General features: G+C 41.7%; 1 protein-coding gene across 1 annotated transcript in view; it reads right to left on the bottom strand.

Annotated features, from left to right (window-relative positions):
- The window catches only part of ABCA13 (ATP binding cassette subfamily A member 13), a gene marked incomplete at both ends in the record, with an annotated part of 326,203 nt that overhangs the window by 259,578 nt on the left and 45,578 nt on the right, over positions 1 to 21,047 (bottom strand). The window contains 9 exon segments of the mRNA XM_080701162.1: positions 2,905 to 3,019; positions 4,389 to 4,522; positions 5,156 to 5,361; positions 7,048 to 7,224; positions 7,440 to 7,540; positions 8,361 to 8,488; positions 13,661 to 13,860; positions 15,181 to 15,384; positions 16,906 to 17,039. Coding sequence (XP_080557288.1) covers positions 2,905 to 3,019; positions 4,389 to 4,522; positions 5,156 to 5,361; positions 7,048 to 7,224; positions 7,440 to 7,540; positions 8,361 to 8,488; positions 13,661 to 13,860; positions 15,181 to 15,384; positions 16,906 to 17,039 — 1,399 coding nt within the window.

The following is a 21,047-nucleotide window of genomic DNA, read 5'->3' as shown; positions in this document are numbered from 1 at the left end:
TAACATATGGGATCACCAGGTGCAGAACAGCTGCATCTGGGTCAAGACCATGTCCCTGCTATGCATGCTGAAATGCCAGCCACACAGAAAACAAGGTCTAGAACAAAGGTCCAAAAGGTGGGGAGGGGACTTTAGCTCTCACCGGCCACCAGTATCTGGAAGGGTAAGTTCCTCTCTAATTTTCTAAACACTGGCATAGGATAGGTCTAGAAAATACCAAAGGCAGAAATGTTGTTTTCCTCCCTCTTAACTGAGATTGGATAGAGTACACAAACACACACACAAAAAAATCACATGTTTGTGTGTGTTGTGTATGTGTGCTTAATTTGGTTGATGTTATTGGTAAGACAGGCAAGGACCATTTTAAAACAATTTTTAAAAACAATTTCAGGGAAAATTCTCATCAGCAAAAAGAAAGTGCTGGTATCAGGTATTCAATATAAACCAAGCCTAAATCCAGCCCTCCATAGACACATACTGTATAGGACGGGCATGGTATTGCACACCTGTAATCCCAATACTTGGGAGGCTGATACAGGTCTGAGGCCAGCCTCAGAGACTGAGACGCTATTTCAAGATAAAAAGCAAAAATAGTACTGGGGGTGTAGCTCAGAGGTAGAATGACCCTCAGTTCAACCTTTAGTGCCACAAAAAATAAATAAATATGCTATATAGAAATAACTACTATGCAAGTAAGGGCGTATTGATAGATGGAAATAAAAAAGTATGTTTGTACTAAGAACTTAGAGGGCCACAGAGTACTGATAGTAATAAGAATAATAACTGAAATAGAAGTCAGAGTACCAGTAAGAAAATTGACATATTTGTTCATATTGCCTTATAGTTTATGAAGTACTTTTATAACTACAATCTTAGTTCATTCTTACAACAGACTTTTGAAGTATATATCATTATTTCTGTTTCATAAAAAAAGAAATGTTTTGAAAAAAGTAATTTAATTAGCAGATTCTCACTTTCAGTACATGACATGAATGGCATAACCCAGGTTTTCTCATTTTAAATACAGTTTTTTTTTTTTTTTTTTTTTTTTTTTTTTTTTTTTTTGCATGTGTGGTACAGGAACTTCAGCCCAAGGTTTTGAGCATGCTGAGAAAACTACCACTGAGCTATATCACTTGCTCTTAAATTCAACTTTCTTAACATTAATTATGCTAAAACTCTAATTTTTTTCATTCATTAAATTAGTTTCTAATTATCTATGATTTTTCATGAAAGACAGTGTACCAACTGTAATGGATCTACAAGTATTCATTTAAATGTGTCTTTGGGGGTATATCTAAACTATTTTTGTGGCTCTCTTTCTAGGCATGTTCCAGAAGGTCCACTGCCATGTCCTTTCTGTGTCCGCTGATAGCTGTGCTTCAAAAGTCTCCCCAGGCCGGGCGTGGTGGTGCACGCTTGTAATCCCCACGCTTGGGAGGCAGAGACAGGAGGATCACGTAGGTTCGAAGCCAGCCGCGTGTGCTGGCTCAGAAGACCCTGTTTTCAAATAAAAATGTAAAAATAGGTCTGGGGATGTAGCCTGGAGGTAGAAGGGCTTCCAGGAACCCCAGTACCACAAAAAAAATTTTTTAAAATGTCTCCCCAGGGTGATAAATCTCACATCTAGAGAGGTAGAGAAGAATGGTCTTCAAATTGTGCTGTACACCAAAACCATCTATGGCATTGGAAAAATACACAGAAACCTGGGTCCTACACACAGGGCGAGATTTTCTAAGTGTGGAACAAGGTAAGACATTTGTTTTTAGAAAGCTTCACAGGTGAACTTATATACCTCCATAGAATTATTTCAAAGGTTACACTCTTCCTGTCTTTGTCCCAGCCTTCCTTCCCCAAACTCCCTCAGTCATTCCATTGGAGTCTCTGCTCTTATATCAGATGTTGCCCTTATTTCCAAATAAACAATACACCAAATGAAAAACCATAAAAAGAGAGATAAACACCTTTAAGCCCAGAAAACAAGAAGAAGGAAGAGGAGGAGGAGGAGGAGGAGGAGGAGGAGGAGGAGGAGGAGGAGGAGGAGGAGAGCAATAACAGAAGGGGGAAGAGAATCAGGAGGAAGAAGAGGCGGAGGATCAACAACAGCAGGAGGAGGAGAAGCAGTAGGAAGAGGAGGTGACAGAGGATAAGGAGGAGGAGGAGGAGGAGGAGGAGGAGGAGGAGGAGGAGGAGGAGGAGGATCAACAACAGCAAGAAGAGGAGAAGTAGGAGGAGGAGGAGGTGAAGGAGGATAAGGAGGAAGAGGAGGAGGAGGAGGAGGAGGAGGAGGAGGAGGAGGAGGAGGAGGAGGAGGTGGAGGAGGAGGAGAATAGGGAGGCGGTGAAGGAGGACACTTCCAGGTAAGTTTAATAGATTCCCAAGTTTGAGCACAATTGCTCTGATATAAGGATCCTATTCCATCAAGTCCCAATGCAGCCCACAGATAGTAAAGTATGTGTTTAAGCTAGACACAAGACCTATAATCAGACATAAAAGTCCCTCATTTCAAAATATACATTGAAATAGCGAAGCAGGAAATAATCTGCCATATTTACTTCCAAAGCTCACTCCTCACCCAAAGTCTCTAGAGCTATCAGATTCCAAGTCTGAACTCTAAGCAATTGATGAGATGGTTTTCCAAAGGAACTTTCTTTTTAGAGTACCTACTGTAAATCATGCTCCTATAGAAAGAAAATCACATTGCTATAATTTATTTTTCCCTTCAAAAATCAGTGAGAACTTGAGTCATACGTTTTATAAACAAATATTCACCGAATGCCTCGCATAAAACATTGTGTCACTGTTTAAATCAAGCTCAAAAGAATGTATACCTTATAATTAAGTTTTGCTTATCTTCACACAGTAGTTAAATTAAGACTTAGAAGCTGAATTATAATAGCTTACCTAGATATGGAAGTTACTGGAGATTTCCATAAGTTATTCAAAAGTGAAAAATAATTTTCACTGATGATTTCCCAATCCATGCTTTCTGCATAACAAGGAGAATCCTCAGAGAAAGCTGAAGAGAAATGTATTAATAACAAATTGAGTATAATAGACAAATCCAGTCATGTGGAAAATGCTATAGTAGTTCAGCAAATACAGCTGAAAATGTATAAAAGAAGAATTAGAAATTCGTCATTTGATGCCTTCTTCCAGCTAAAGCAAAGTATCACTAGCCACTAAACAACACAGAACACTGACCCATGGGAGATAAACCAAGTGAGTTTATCTCCCATAATTATCCTGTTGGTAGCCTCAAGAGAGAGCCCAGGTCCTGACAGAAGAAAAGAGAGTTGAGCTGGAGTCCAGGGAACTTGCTGGATTGAGGAGACAGAGCTCAGAGTCTGAAAGACAGCTAGAGTACTCAGGACCGAGTACAGGAATGCACCAGGCAAGAATACCAGCATGTATGACCCACCAGTGTCCAGCAGTGCCCAGCAGTGTCAACCCAGGCACGTAAAGAAACTACCAGAGACCAGGCAATTCAATCCCCAAAGCACAAAGACAACAGGGATACATTCTATTGCCATTAGACAAGTTGGAACAATTTACAACTCGTTAGCCATCAAGCAGAATATGCAAAAATGGTTTTGCATCAGTAGTGGGTCACCTTGCCAATCCTGCCTAAGAAATCTTAAAAGCCAGACCCTAGGACTCAGGGCATACCTTAGAGGTAAAGCAAGTCAGCATACGATTTTTAAATACTAGGACTAAAAAGGAAAACTGAAACCTTACCAGTGAGTAGGAAACAAGGGGAAAATGCATTAAAAGGTTAAGAATCTTAATCTGAAAAGTTTACCTAAAGAAACACAAAAATAAATGATAGGAAGCAAGAAGAAGTAATAAAAAGGAAGACAAAGTGGTAAAAAGAGACAGATAAGCTGCTGATGATTACCTATCCAAGAACTGTAAAATTGCTTGGTGTGGAAAAAGTCTATGCACTGGGTCATAGAATTTGAAAATATTGCCTATGGCTCTAAAGTTTGTTTCCTACACTGAGAATCCTCAGCGGCAGCAATTTTCCCAATGTATGGGATGGTATTGATGCTAAATCAAGTGAGAGGGCCCCACAGAATGTCCACCAAGTCTCTCAAAGAAAAGATCGTGATGATGTACAGGTATTCTCATCGAAACCAGGACCATTCTGAGAGGAAAATGGGTCACTGTGAGAAACAGTGCTGAGATCATCTGACGTAGGACTTGTGAGTGGACTTGTCATGTGGATGGGAGAGGTGTGGACACAGAAGTCATGACATTGAGTTGTATCTGTAGAGCCTTTCATTTGAGCCTCCCTCTCCTGAAGCAGGAAGGTCTTTCATGACACCGTCCTACCTCACTAGCAAGGGAAGGAACCCACATCCCTGTCTTTAGGACCAGAGACTTACCTGACAGACTGCTCTGGAAACCCTGCACATTCATATGAGCCACTTCACAAATCTTTCTGATAAAACCCAGGAAGCCTCTCCCGGGGGATGCTTGCTTCAGGGACAGTTGTGCTGTTTCCAGCATATGAAATGCCCTGCAGTCAAGAAGAATCCAGAGAAGTTCCCATAATTATGCAGTAGGTGGCATGAACATATGCAAATGCCTGGCAGTCCTTCGATGAAAGAATCAGAATCTTAGAAATAGTTAATACTGATTAGTTTGTTTACAAATTCCTGTGAATTCCTCCATCCTGATTTGAGAAGTAAAACCATGGGTCTAGATGCATAAGAATTAAGGAAAAGGAAATAAAGGGAAAATAAAGAGTATAGTATAAAATGAACATTAAGGCTAAGAAAAATAAATTCTCTACTTGCTCTATTTGACTATGAATTTCCTAGGACCAAGGAAAGTGAAACTTGATCACACTTATTTCCTGTAGAGCCTTCCATGAACAGTGAAAGTGTGGGCTTTGAATAGTTGAAAAACAAGAACCTTAAAAATGTGCACATTCAGACTAAGCCAGACCTTAGATTTCGCATAAAAGACTATGCCACATTCAACTTAAGAGGATTGCCTTCTAATAATGCCATGAGGTTAATCTCAAAATAAATTAAACATCTGTCTATTCATGAGAAACAGAATCAATGTTGATCTGTCAGATTAGTAGGAGGTGGTTGAAATCACGATGTTCAAATGTGGAGAAGTTTTCCATGCAACGTGTCCTTACACTGTGGAGAGAAGCTGGTGCTGACATCCTCCAAAGGATTCGCCGTTCCCATGTGAGGCTGCCTCATCTTGTGGCTCGAAAAGCTGAGAGCAAGAAAGACTCACTTCCGAAAGTTGTGTCCACAGTTCCTGCCAGCCCAAATACACTTCAGGTACTGAAGCTGGCATATTTGTGTGCCCAGTAATGACTTCTTGCAAAATACGGTCCTTGATAGGGAAAGAAAACATCACTTGGAATCAATATAGTCATTCAAGTGTGGGTATTTGAAATGTATACTACCTAGGGTCATTATTAAGGACTCCACTTGAATTCTGCTCCAAAGACTATGCCATATAGGATGGGTATCCCTAAGATATAGTACTAGACTTGAATCAATACTCAGCCATGTTACCTTTCTGAGAGCCCACACAGGAAGGCTACAGAGATAACAAAAATCCTGCGACTTCAGTGGAAACTGAAGAGTTTCAGTCCTTAGCATCCTGAATGAACATCTAAAGCCCAGGATCTATGGCCATCTGACTAAAATTAGGAGTAACACCCAGTAAGACAATCAAAAGAACCAACTGGCTGAGCCCAGTCTGGAGTCATGAGACACAACATAACATAATACATTTTGCTTTCAGCCACTAAGCTACAGGGTGGCATGTTAGTAAACATCACCCAAGCACCATCAGAAAGGCTATCTCATAGCTATATGACCTGGAAATGCATTCACCACCTACAGCAGATTTTGCTGGATCCTGGCTCCATGCGGGGCTATGAGTTAGCTGTATACATACAGAGAAATTTGAAATGGGCTTTCTGCCAGGAAAGAGCTCCCACCCACTAGCAGGAAAGCCAATATATGACAGGTAGTAGTTTTCCTTGTGTTTGCAAGACTTCCAGTATACTTCCCTATCTGCCTGTGAACTTGTGTTTTCTGTCCTGCTCAGCCAGAACAGTGTGTTCGTATCTGCACTCTCTTTGTCAAGCCACTATAGAGAACAGATGCTTAGAAGGCATTAATGGATTGAACTATGGACACATGGACACTTCAACTTTAGTAATGCAGAGACATCATTTATATTTTAGTAGTTTCATTATTATTATTATTATTTATTATTATTATTATCATTATTATTATTATTTTGTGGTACTGGGGTTCCTGGAAACTCTTCTGCCTCCGAGCTACACTCCCAGACCTATTTTATATTTTTATTTGGAAACAGGGTCTCTTAAGCCAGCGAGGCTGGCTTTGAACCTGCGCGATCCTCCTGTCTCCCCTTCCCAAGCGCAGAAATTATAAGCGTGCGCCACCACACCTGGCAAGTTTCATTATTTTAATGGGTTTATTTTATGGTACATAAGAAAGAAGTTCAACAAATAAATAGGTAGTTCTGAGTGAGAAAAATGAACAAAGGAATGAGAATATTATGTTTAGCTCTCTGCAAGAAAAACAGAAGTTAAACTCGACAATATTTCAAAACAAAATACTAAACATTCTGAAGTCCAATGTGAGAACTCAGCAAAAGGAGGCCCGTGTTCTGGTGGGGACATGAGAAGGGCATAATTTCCAAAGCTTCAGACTGCTAAAACCCACAGTTCTTCTACTAGTTGACTGATCTACTTTTTTCCCCAAATTCAGACATAAATGGATACAAGTCAAGAGCCCAGAAAACCAGAGAAGAGTGTAGGGTCTGAGAGTTTGGGCTAGTCTTGGGAATGTCAGGTAGGTTTTGGTGGGGTGGGTGGCGCACACATTCCCAGGCTGTCAGACAGAAGGGGACTGAATTTAGGGGCAGCCATGATTCAGCTGGCCAGTTTAGTGTATGTGCACCTGATTCTTCAGTGAAATCAATATTAAACATGCACCCAGCTGGTGCTCTTGGAAGAGATCATGGCGGAATACTTACAGTCTCCTGTACTGCACCAAGTAGCTTGTTTAAAACATGGGTCTCATTGAAGGAGGTGTGGTCACATAATAGTTCCCAGAAGTCTCCCCAGCTGCTGCAGTCCCTGGGCGACGAGGGAGCCTCCTTCTCAGACAAGGGTCCATTTAGGCAGGTAGCTGTTGCTTTCATCCTCAACATCTAAAAGATTCATGAGGATGAAAAAGGGCAACATTTAGACAGGCTTAACTGTGCTCCAGTGGGCTCAAGAACTACAAACACAAACAGTACAAATGCTAAAATGCAACACAGAGTTTTTTGGAAAGCCTTCCTATTCTTCTCTTTATTTGGCCAGCACAGTTCACAACAGGCAAAGCTGAATATTGCATGAGCTTTCACCCCTGGCTGTGATTTACCTGCTTTAACCCCTCAAAAAACATATCCTTGTCCAGTTTCCATCCTTCAGGTCCATCCTGTAGAGAAGTGTTTGCTGAAGTTTCCAGGAGAGTGAGGATTTCTGCAAGATTAACGATTTGGTTTTATCATTCACCCAAGTGAGATGTTTTCCAAGTTTGACTTCTACATGTGGCCGTGAATTGGTAAACTGAATTCTAAAAACAAGGACTTCAGTAAACTTGACCTGTTAGGCATTCATTATCTTTCTTAGCAGGGAAAACAGAGAAATTGTTTTAACGCCATCTTTTTCTTTCTGAAAAAAATTGCTGAGTGTGAGTTCTTTGTTATAGGGATTCCGCTTCTAAAACCAATATTTCTCCTAATTTCTTTTTCCTCCGTCCTATGAAGATGAAAGACTCGGGTCCACTTTGGCAAAAATATAAATTCAACTTCATCAGAGGAAGGCAAAAGGAATAATACCTACCACAGTCGGTGGAAGTTCATAGAAGGACATTTTGCAAAGGCAGGAAGAATGGGGCATCCCTGCCAAATGCTGAGAGGCAGATGAGAGGGAAACAGAATAGAATGATTCGCTTATTCACAATGACCTCTGGTCCCTTTCCAGCCTGAGAACTAGGCATGCTGTATGAATGTGAAGGTTAAGCCCTAACTCTAGGACTCTGCCCTCCCCAGGCCACACTGCAGGCTAATGGTGACCATCAAGATGCTCCTTTATGGTGGCAGCTCTGTGCATTCAGCTGCAGCATGCTGTGTGTGAAATGTCCCAGAAGGTATTGTAGCAAAGCATAAATATGTATATAACACCAGCATAAAGTGCTGCACACTTTACGGCATTGTCAAGGAGTTTCAATTCTGTTTTCTAATAAATGTCACGTTTGCTCTTAGCGCATCGGTGACAAATAACACCAGAGCTGCTTTACCTTGGGCGAAATGCAAATCCTGGGCTACTGCATTTCTGAGAGCACCACTCAGCTGCAGCAGTCTCTTTAGAGCTGGCCACTGGGGCAGACTTTGCAGCACACTCTGCAATTTTTGCAGATGCTGGGATCTGATGGCAGAAAGAAAGAAATAAATGAAATGAAACCAAATAAAATGGAAAGCATTTCTCCATGCCAACAAAGGAAATTAAACTTCCATGCAAAGGAAAATATCCTACTGCTTTGGAAAGTGTCTTCAGAGACTGAAGTTCCATTTCATTCTCTAGCCAGGTTCTTGACACATTCCATTATTGAATCAGCTGATTTGGAGATTCTCTTATGCACTGAATTAAACATTCTCTTTACCCCAGAACAAGAAAGCATACTCCTAGCAGTGTGTAAAGGAGGTCAAGGTTAGCATAATATTCCAGATGAGATTTAAAATTATTTGTCTTACAGTTATGAGAGCTAAAAAAATATTTTGAGAAAAGTTTCAAAAAATTTTTAAAAATGAGACAGTGATGTACAACAACCATTAAAGTGGCCCCAACTAGGCCCAATTCGCAATGCCTGTAAGATTCTCTTACATCAAAGAAAGGCAACAGGCAGGCTGCTTGACACCTACAGTGTTTAGAGTTCAAGGGGCCAGACATACTGAAGACAGAGGAGTATCCAACCTGGGGCCAGCTTCAAAGACTACTCTTTTAAATTGGTGTTTTAAGATTTAAATTTAAATCTAATTGGAGTACAAGATGGTATAGCCATACCACCCAAAACGTGTCCGATCTCATCTGATCGTAAAAGCTAAGCAAGGTGGGGCCTGATTAGTACTTGACTGGAAGACTATACTTTTGAGATGTTCATTTTCTAAGCCAGAGAGAACGGTCACCAGGAGAAATATTGCAAGCACCACCCTAGGAGATCCTCCTGCCTGAGCATCTCACTGGGGCTGGAGGAGGAAGAGACAGAGGCTCAAGGGATGCTCCATCTCTAGACTCTAGTCTATTAAGCAAGACAGCATACTACTCAAGCAGATGGAGGAAATAACTCATAAGAGATGCTGGGAAGAACGTGAGTCTAAGAATGAGAGGAGACCAGAATTGAAATAAATTTGGGAAAGAAAATAATGTGTGTATCACACTGTGGGTAGCCCACTGCCCAGTAGCAGCTGAAGCCAGACTTCCTAGGTCTTCATGAAAGTGTAAAACATTCCACCCATAAAAATGATGGACATTTAAAAGGAGAAAAGAACAGAAAGATATGGCTACTTAAAGCCCGAGAAAAGTGCTCCCCTGGCCCCAGCCAGGCCACAGCACTAGCCCCTGGCCTGCATGTGGACTTCCTCATGCAGATCTTGACTCCTCTGGTCTCCTTGCAGCATCTCAATTGCCCTGGGTGAATGCAAGTTTGATGAATAATTGATGCTGCCCCATAGCTGTGGTGCTGATGGATCTAACTCTGCAGAGGATACAGAGATAATGGGAAGGGTCTCCATGACATTTCTCCTACATAAAGCCAGAAGGAGAGGACAAAACCCCCACACCCAGCATTATGAATAGCAGCTTCTCCTTAGCCAGAGCCGTGGCTTCTTGAACAGGATGAAGTGGGTTGGACGAAGCTTCTCTGATACTCTGGATGCAGTGAGAAGGGTGCAAAATGACTCATGGAAAGAACTAGAAAGTTGGGAAGATCACATTTGCACTTATTTTACTCTCTCCAGTGGGGGAAAAATAGAAGATGTGCTGGATGCGCCATGTGGCATGGAACCTAGGTCTGGGCTGCAGAGCCTCCTCAGTCTCCCATTCACAGAGACGCCATGTGGCTACATCTGTGAGTCCTTGGCTCTCAGGCATCAGTGCTGCCCACCAGAGCACAGAAGTAGAGCTTCAAGGCTCTGCCACTCACCTTGAAGTGTTGGACAGGAACAGATAAAACCTGGAGAAGGTGGGAGGATTTGTCATGGTGCAAGTCCTCAGAGGGAAACTGGGGGCCCGGCAATGTTCTCATTTGTTTGGTTGAAATTTATGACTTGGGAAAAGCAAAGTCACAATTGCCTTTGCAGAAGAGTAGGGAAAATGGGATGTAATTTCCTGGGCCAAGACTTGTAGCAAAGAATTTATAGTTTCCTACTAAGGGTGAAGGAGACAAGGGCTACTTGACTTAATCTTAATGCTTAATCTGGAGAAACAATAACAAAACTTTGAAAAGGAGGCAAGGGCGACATCAAAAGTTTCAATAAAAATACTTAGCTGAAGAAGGAAGCACTTGGAAGAGCCAAGGAGAGGACTGAGGAAGTATGTGGCTCAGAGGAAGAGTGTTGGGGATTTTAACACACATACCCCAACTGGGACAAGATGTGCGACTCCACACAAAGCAAAAAAAAAAAAAAAAGAAAAAAAAAGAAAATGCAATGCAATGATGGAAGATTCAATGAAAAGGAGTAAATAAAAGATAAAAAGATAAAAGAGGATGTTTAGCATCCATGTATTAAAATAAGTGATTCTGAAAAAAATAAGAAAAGGGAAAGAGAGAGAAAGAGGGAGGGAGGGAAGGAGGGAGGGAGGGAGGGAGGGAGAGAAAGAGAGAGAGGAGGGAGCTTAGAATAAGAGATAGGCAGGTGTCGGGGCAGGGCAAAAAGAACTAAGGCTCAAGAGCACCCTCTAAGGTGTGGGGCCTTCTCCTCTTAGGGATATTTACCTTTCTCAGAGCAGCCTAAGATGTCATCATACTATCCCTGCTTTATCTGTGAAGACTCAAGGCCATTGTGCAGTTTTGCATAAAAGCACTGGAAGACCAAAGGGCTGATAACTGAAAAGAGCCTTTGAGATCATCTAGTGATACCCTCACTAGATGCAGAGGCTGAGGCCAAGGGAGACTGACAGATAGGCCAGCATGATCCTTGGTTGTATCCAAGATGGCTGCAGGGTGGCAATTTTGTATTACCTGTAACAGAAGTGGTGTCTAAGTGAAAATGGATACTCCCAAGGCCAATTACTTGACCAGTGCATAAAGCAGGTGGATGGCTCTGGTTGGGCCCAGTTTGGGGCCTCATCTTCCTGACCCTGAATGTGAGTAAAATTATGCATGTATAGATGGGGAGAGGTTGAAACTCAGAGTGCAATGCCATCTCTAGCTTCCCTAATCCCTACATGAGCTTAGCACAAAGGGCAGCTTCCTAGGGCTTCATCCTGAATATCAGGGAGCAGGCAAGAACCAGGACTGGCATGCCAGGGGCATATGAGGTGTATAGGATAAATAAGGTGACTTCATGTGCTATGTCTATTAATGTACATTGCCTCACAGATTTGTTAAGTTTCCCAAGCCAGGCAGCAGAAATATTTTCAATATGCCAGTACAGTGCCCTGCCTCAGAATGCCCTGCACCTGAAGTTCGTTGATGACAGGATGTTTGGGGACTGCCCTTTGTCCTGCTGAACTTTTTCAGCAGTACTGTGCTGTTGCTCAGATTTATCTTCCTATAGCTTTTCAGGCCCAGATAGGAATTTTATTGCCTCCTGCATCTTCCACATCCAGTGTCTTAAGGAAAAGTCAGGAAACAAGACCTCCAGAAGCAATATTCTATTTCCTAACTGGGTCCCAGAAAACTTGAAAGAGCTGGAAATAGCTACGTGTTGCATAGCCATAGGAACAGTACAGTCCCATACAATCCTGGCGTCATAATTGCACATGGGTACACAGAGAGCCACAGCTTGAGTGCTCCGTGGTTTGCAATAAGACCTTTTGAGATGATACTGAGAAATCTCATCATCGTCTTCCAAGGAGACTCTCAACTGCAGGAGTATAATAAAATCTAAATTGCTACGAACTGTCACATTTACTGAGAAAAAGACCCAGTCTTAAAACTGACCATGTTGGTGAATTAATTTTGCTTTTCTTTAAATGAAGAAAGCACAAGTTTCATCTTTTCCCATTTCTAAAATATTTCTGGACTTATGTAACCCATTAACTATATGCTGTTTTGAAATAGGAGAACAGCCAGGTGCAATGACACATGCCTTAATTCTAAAGACTTGGGGGCCTGAGGCAGAAGGATTGCAAGTTCAAGCCAAGCCTGGGCAGCTTAGATAGACCCTGCTTCAGAATTAAAGATAAAAAGGACTGGGTATGCATATCATTGGTAGAATGCCTCTTGGGTTCAATCCCCAGTACAAGAAAGGGAGGAAGAAAGGAAGATACCAAGAGAGCTCCTTACATGAAAGTACCTCTAACATGTATTTGTTCATTCTAAAACAAATGCCAAAGACATAAAACCTAGCAGGGTGTGGCGATGCACGCTTGTAATCTTAGTACCTGGGAGGCTGAGAAAGGAGGATCGCAGGTTCAGCCTCAGCTTCTTAGTGAGACCCTCCACAACTTAGTGAAATCTTGTTTCCAAAAAATAATTAAAAACTAGGAATGGTGCCGGGCGTGGTGGTGCACGCTTATAATCCCTGCGCTTGGGAGGCAGAGACAGGAGGATCGTGCAGGTTCAAAGTCAGCCGCACACACTGGCTTAGGAGACCCTGTTTCCAAATAAAAATGTAAAAATAGGTCTGGGAGTGTAGCCCGGAGGTAAAAGGACTTCCAGGAACCCCAGTACCACCAAATAATAATAAGAAGAAGAAGAAGAAGGAGGAGGAGGAGGAGGAGGAGGAGGAGGAGGAGGAGGAGGAGGAGGAGGAGGAGGAGAAGAAGAAGAAGAAGAAGAAGAAGAAGAAGAAGAAGAAGAAGAAGAAGAAGAAGAAGAAGAAGAAGAAGAAGAAGAAGGAGGGTGGTGCAGCTCAGAGGTAGAATATTTATGGGTTCAACCTCTAGTGCTGCAAAAAAATAGACATATAACCTAAAATACAGAAAGCTGGTGCCTTCTCAAATGACAGTCCTCCATTATATTGCTTTTCACATCTGAACTGGTGACTAGATTTCTGCAAAGAATTCTGTCCTGGAGTTTTTCTGCTAGCCTTAGATTTCTCACTTGCTAACTAGGACTTTTTTTTTTTTGGTGTTGTGAATTGAATCCAGGGTCATTATACCTCTGACCTACACCCCCAGCCCTATTTTTGTTTGAAAACAGCATCTCACTACGTTGATATGACCTCACTGAATTGCTGAGGCGGACTACAAACCTGTGATCCTCCTATCTCAGCCTCCCCGGTACTGGGATTATGGGCATGTGCCAACACACTTGGCCTGCTTTCTAGGAATTTATTATCTAACTCTAGTTTCAAAAACATCATTTCAGATAGTAACATCATGTATTTGGTGGTCTACAGCCTAGTTAGTAACAAAAGAGGTATTGTGATTTACATCTGTGGAGAGGGGTAGCTGTCTTCCAGGCCATCGACTGTTAAGCTCTCATTCAGGAGGAGCAGCCCAATGTGCACAGCGTCCCCCACCTTCCAGGGTTCACCCCCTTCTTCAAACTGGTCCCTGAGGGCCTCTAGACCGTGCGTCACACCTGTGAGCATCTTCTGAGGCAGGCCGCCTTGCTGCCACTGATCAAATACCTACAAATTTATAAACAGAAATAGTGTTAATAAGATTAATAGTAACATTGGAACGGACATATTTAGTTAAGAAATATTAATAGACCTTTCCATTAATATTAATATAGCCAATTTTGTTGGTAAATTGAAGTGCCTGTTAACCACTGAATTATGATTTAATGTCTACATGGAAATTAAAGATTACAAATCGTAACAATGGATTACACAGAGCTTTTTAATTATGGCTGTAGTTCTTTCTTGTTTCAAAGAGAAATAAGAAAGAGAGAAAGGGGAGAGAGAGAGAGAGAGAGGAAGAGAGAGAGAGAGAGAGAGAGAGAGAGAGAGAGAGAGAGAGAGAGAGGAATGATACAAAATTTTAAACCATTGAAATAAAATTTAAAATCTAAACTAACATGTTTAGGACATTTTAAGTATAGTCATATGCTCTAAAACGTAAGTCATTGTGACTATTTAGTGACTAAAGATCAGTGTATGACACAGACCGGGGAACGATGCTATTAAAGGCAACTATGGTTCATCATCCATATTACACCAAAATAGACCATTCATGTCCAAATCAGGTGTCGTGAGGACGTGCATGACACAAGGACTTACGTGCTAATGGCCCACAATTAGCCATGTGATTGACCCAGATAATCCACAAAGAAAAGGTATCCACCTAAGCACTCCAGGACTGGGCATTTCAATGCCATTTCTCCATCACTTTAGGGTGGATGAGTTTAGTGCCCACAAGTGGAGCATCACACTTCCATTTCTGTAAGGATGCTGTCTCACTCTGATATTTTGACTATTCTTGGCCACACACGTTTAAGGGGAGTTGGAGTACCACAAGGGGAAAATACAACACTGGTCAAGAAGATAGGAGGAGGAGGGGCTCTGCTTCAGTGTCCCAGACATCCCAGGAAACACAAAGCTCTGAGCTGGCCCAGGCCCCTCGGGCCCCCAAGGCTGTCAGCCTCTAATGGCCAGGGTGCTCTGCCATAGCAGTATCTCTGAGGGCAGACCACAGCCTCTGACCTCCCCTTTTCCTTTGAGTCATAGTCAGAACATCCCAGAGAGAAGGTGGTTTGTGTCCAAATGTCCAGGGTGCTGGTCAAAGCATCCCAGGGATCCCGCATACCCACCACAGGACAGGGGCCCAGGAACCTCGAGGTTGAGCCTTTTAGTGCTGTACTGAGGAGCCGAGGAGCCGAGGCCCGAGGGCACACACACTTAGAAGTCATTGTGCACAGTGCCGGGATGGCCTAATGCCTTTTTTCAAAAAGGAGACAAAACCAAATTGCAAATGATATGAAGGGGAAAGGGATGGATCCTGCAGACTGGTGGGCTCGGGGACAGCATGTAGATGCCGAGAAGCACCTGTCTGTAGAGTTGCAGCCGGCTGACGGCATCAACCAGATAGTTCTTGGCTTCTGACCACCTGGGATGACAGAGCCCGCTGTGGTCCTCTCTCTCTGCTTCATCCTCGGAGGTACTGGACAAGACGGAACACACCATCCTTTCTAAGGAGCTCTCTGTGGGGATCTGCCAATGGTATAAAAAATGCTTAAAAGTGATACCCTTTTTCCTAGAATGGTTCTCTTCTAAAAGAAAATAATACTACAGTCTTGCCCACATGGAGGCTCCCGTGTATGCCCGCTGGAGGAAGTGATTGGTGATTGTTGATTAGAATGTCTATGAGATTTATTCTGAGGGGACACATTTGCAGTCAAGACAGAAAACTGATCCAGTTTCTCAAGATGGGCTGTAAGCAACAGGCACCGCTGCTTCCCCAGGCAGAAGACAGAGAGTGATATGAACATGTTTCGTTCTCCCCACAAAGCAAACACAGGGAAGCCCAGTTACTTGAGACTTTGCATTAGCAAAGATGCTTTGCTGAGAACAGTTAGGTTTGGGGTTTGGATTTTTGTTTTTTGTTTTGTTTTATTTTGTTTTGTTTTTTGAGGTACTAAAGATGGAACTCAGGGGCATTCTACCTCCAAGCTACATCCCTAGCCCTAGTTTTATTCTTTATTTTGAAATAGTCTCATTAAGTTGCAGAGGGCCTCACTAAGTAGCTAAGGCTGACCACGAACCTATGATCCTCCTGTCTCAGCCTCCCAAGTACGGGGATTACAAGCGTGTGCCACCACATCAGTTGTGTTGAAAACACTTTATTTTCTAACTATCAAAACATATAAAATTGTGAAGATTCAAATTGGGAATCCTGGTCCAGAAATTCTTTTTTTAAAAAACATTTTAATAAAATCTCCTTTATTTCTGTACCTGAACTTCTGTAACATATCTTCTATAAATACTTATATCTGCTTTAGAATGAGCAGTATTCCCCTGCCATGTAGTCTTACAGTAACTGTGGTGATCTCTTTTCAACATTCTGCTGATGGCGACTATTGTCTGAGTATGTGTGTCCCTTTAATAACTATATGCTCAAATCTTACATTGGAGAACTTGCCACCTGATCTGGATCCCACCACTCCCCTGGTCCCCAAAGCAGTAAAGTCTGAAGTCATCTCATCAGCCTTCGAGCACTGGGATGAGTGGAGAGGTAAGAGGCAGCAGGGCTCTGCTACCTTTAAGAGCTCAGATTTCAGTAGGAGGACTCCCTTCCAGCTGCTCTCACATCACCCCACCCACCCACCCGATGAGTACACAGCTGTCCCTCCACGTCTATGAAGTGTTGGTTGCAGGTCCCTCTTGGGAAACCCAAATCAACAGATGCTAATGTTTCCTATACAAAATGTGTGGTGTTTTGCATACATACTACATCTATTCTACAAACTCTGAATTATCTCTAGATTGCTCATAATAGCCAGTACAACATGAATGATACATAAACAGTTGTTATACTATGTTGTTTAGGAACTAACACTAGGAGGGAGAGTGTGTACACGTTCTTTACAGCCATGATCTGTTCTTTTTAACATGTTCAATCTGATGTTGGTTGAATCCATGGGTGGAGACCTCATGGATACAGAGGGCTGCCTGTGTTCTAGAGTTATTCTCAAGGAGAACCCAGAAGTGGGAGAAGCAGTCAAGCACACATACCTCCTTTAGCTCAACGGAATAATTCAGGATTCGTTCAATGTGAGGAGCATCAAAACCAAAACGGGATTTGAGATCAAACTTGACTTTTTGTGGCTCCCACACCATGCTCCGTAGGGACAGATGGTAAACCGACTCTACAGAACAACAAACAGTTTCTGCTGTAAGTTATGTTAATATTTTGATGTGTCTATTATAATTCAGAAAGTCATGTGATTTTTACCTATGAAGGAAAAGCAAATGAAGACCAGACATCTAATGTGTGCATCAAATAATGAACAGAGGCTGAAATAGCTGCCCCTCTTATCTGCAGAGGATATATTCTGAGACTCCCAGGGGATGCCATAAACCATACATAGTAGTGAATCCCTATATTTTCCCTATATGTACCTATAATATTTAATTTATAAATTAGGCAAAATAAGAGATTGCAAATAACTAAGGATAAACTAGAACAATAACAATATACTATAATAAAATTGCCAGCATCACTACTATTGTGCTGTGAGACCATTATTAAGATAAATGTTACTAGCAGGGAGTGGTGGCGCACACCTGTAGTCCCAGTACTTGAGAGGCTGAGACAGGAGGACCACAGGTTCCAGGACAACCTTAGCAATATAGTGAGGCTCAGAAGCCTAGTGAGACCCTGTTTCAAAAAAAAAAAAAGACTCTATGTATAGCTCAGAGGTATAATATCCTTGGATTCATCCCTAGTACCACAAAAAAAAAGAAAAAAGGACAAGGGTTACTTATACCAATGCTCTGTGACACTACAACAATCTACTAACCAAGACAGATATAAAGTAATTGATGGGCAGGCAGCACATACACTGTGGATACACTGGACAAAATGATGAGTCATGTCCAGGACAAAATGGAGTGAGATGGCATCAGATTTCATATTGATACTCAGACTGTTGTACAATTTAAAGGTTATGAGTTGTTTGGGATTCTTTATTTAATATTTTTTCAGATTTAACATGAGTGGACTACTGACATTAGTGATATAGAGAGTATGAGATGCCACATACCCCCAGACATAAGTGGTTTCAAAGTTTCTAGAGGGGATTCAAAAGCATATTTCAAAATCTTTGTAAAATTCAAATCATTGAATCCAATAATTCCACTTCTAAAAACTTAGAAGACAACAAAAATTAACATAAAACAATAGTATTATTTTTGCTTTATACTAATTAAATATTAAAAACTATACATTTTGCATCAGGGCAACAATAAATTACATTCATTATACAAAACACCATGGAAACTTCAAAACTATATTTCTAGAAGTCTTTAAAGTCGTGGAATAAAGTTTCTATGAAGTAATCAAGGTATAAAATGCACAAGCTACTCAAATAATCCAGCAAATCACCTAGAAGTCACATCCAAAATATAAGTCCTGAACTTTCAAGGATTAACAGAGTCTCTGTGGAATTATTTAGCCCAACAGTTCCAAACATAAAAGCAAGAAGATTCCAATGTGAACCTTTAATTGAAAATTTAGCAGGTAGATCATTTTAGATCATGGTTCTATGACCATCCACCAAGCGCCTTCACAGGATGCTGTAAAACCACTTCACATACATGACTTCCTACCAACCTCTGTGAGCACTAAAAAAAGGCATAATTATGACATCTGGGGGGAAAAGTCAAGTCAGGGAACTTCAGGAAGGTATTAAAGATGAAGTGGATTCCAGGAATCCAAGACTCCTGACTTCCAGTCTGATTTTCTTTGCATGATATTATGGGGGAGAAAAGATTGGTTTCTGAGATCAAAACTAGTATTCCTGATATGTAGATGAGGGACCAAGGACCAGGCCAAACACTGCCCATGCAGGTCTAAGCTTCACCAACAGCACTACCAGAGAGGCACTGCAATCCTAACCCTAACCCTTTGCAGGCAGGAGGAAGCAGTTAAGCTCATGGAACATCACACTTCCATACTTAGCCAGAATGTACCCAAGTGAGCTAGTTCCCAAGCCTCAATTGCAATTGTTAATCTCTACTGCTCTCACAATATATTAGAATTATTCACAGAGTTCCAGAATAAAAAGAGAAAAAATGTTGATATCAGTTTTTGAGTCGCTATAAAAATATGAACTCACACCCAAAAAAGTGAAACATAACTTTGGTTCTAAAATTTGGGGTTAAATGAAATAATATTCAGAATATTTGAATTAACAATTCAGTGACTGAGGTAACTGGAGCAGGAGCCGAAAGCCACTGCCAGAGCCCTTCCCTTACCCTTCACAAATTGTAATCTGGATCATTCAACCAAAGAATTTTTCTTGGAGACAAGAGAAATAAAGACAATTTTTGGTGGCTTTTAGAAGTATATTCTTTTCTTTTTGAAATTGAATTCCTTAGCTCTGACTCACTAGCAAGTGGATAGGAAATTGCCTGTTTTAATTACATTCTTAGCAGTAATTACATTTCCAATTGTAAGGTAAGTTGATTGTTATAATTTGGAGGGTGTACAAAAACATGAGCTTCCGAATGAGTTTGTTAGAATCGAGGTCACTGAGATTTCAATGAGGTGTTTTACATATCACCCACCCCAGCTCTGGGTTTTGTTCTGAGGGTGAGAAATAGTAGTTCCTGCTGGAACAGAATTAAATTGAAATTTGAGTTAATTGGCAATGGCCTAGTTTCCCTTCTAAAGATCACTCAAAGAAACCTTTTCCTCTCTACTGGGGACTTCCCTGCTGTGTCAAAAGCAGCAGGTGGGATTTAGGGTGGTGAAGGGTATATGCAGCAGGAAAAGCGTAGCTGGGTCTACAGACCTCTGTATGTGATCATCACAGTATACGGCTCCAGAAGCTGAGTCTTCCACAGTAAGAAAGTCTTGGTGAAAGTCTTGACCCCAGGCTCCTAACCCCCCATGACTTACCTGCCTCCCATCAACCCCTGGCACCCACACCAGCAATATCTCATTATAATGCACATCTCATTCTGTTGTTCTGTCTGGCCTGGGCTGTCCTTCTGTACCACCTTAACCCTTCTTAACCCCAAAAGTTAAGCACTCTCGGCTCTTGGCAAGGCCCAGCACATCACACACTGTTCTGTTTTTTCTACAAATGCTCCCTAGTCTCTTTAATGAACTCAATGAATGAGTTAGACCTCATCCTTCAAAACTCTTCCTTCTTGGAATCTTTTCCTGTGGCCAGTGTTTTCCCCTTATTGACACATCTTTCTCCTTTAGTAAACATGACTTCCTTGACAGCAAGAAAGTTTAGTGAATGAGGATGGATGGATAGATGGTGTTGAATGTATTGATGGGTAGGTAGATACATGTATGGGGAGATGGATGAATGGATGGATGGATGGATGGATGTTGAATGGATTGATAGATGGGTGGGTGGATACATAGTGGGGAGAAGGGTGGTGGATGAATGGATTGATGGATGGTGGGTGAGTAGACTAATATGTGGATGGGTGGGTACATAGGTAGAGAGATGGACAGGCAGATGATAGATGGATAGATGAATGGATGGATGGATGGATGCTAACTTTGCTGTTTTCTCATTGCATAATTTCCGTTAGAAAAAAATGACATGGAGAAAAGGTGGAAACACAAAATATTCAAGTCAAGTTGACAATCTTGGAAATAATATCTCAGGTTAAGAAAAGAGTAGGTAGTAAAACTCAGTGGTTCTAGCATGTGCAACACTACCCTTGGCTTGATCCAAGCAGGCAGGCAGAAAGGAAGAATAAAAAAGAAAGAAGAAAAGAAGGAAGGACAGAGGGAAGGAAGGAAGAAGGAAGGAAGGAAGGAAGGAAGGAAGGAAGGAAGGAAGGAAGGAAGGAAGGGAGGAGCTAGCTAATAGCATCTTCTTTCCTGGAGAAGGGCTGCTTATTCAGGATGAGGTTCTTTAAGACCACACCAACTTGACTTTTTTTTTACAAGGGGTACCATTTTACAAATATTTCTTCCCAAGAGGAGCTCAGACAGAGAAAAGGTTAAAAATGACAGAAGCAGTGGTTGTCTAATCTTAGAAGGCATCAAGTTGAAGAATTTTAAAACAAGTTTTTTTTTTAGTGAAAAATGCCATTTTTAGCCTGGTGTGATGTTGCATGCCTGTAATCCCAGTATTTGGGAGACTGAGACAAAAGGATTCCAAGTTTCATGCCAGCCTTAGGCC

Source organism: Muscardinus avellanarius, assembly GCF_963383645.1.
Source record: "Muscardinus avellanarius genome assembly, chromosome: 9".
Lineage (NCBI taxonomy): Eukaryota > Metazoa > Chordata > Mammalia > Rodentia > Gliridae > Muscardinus > Muscardinus avellanarius.
This window is presented reverse-complemented; position numbering and strand designations above follow the sequence as displayed.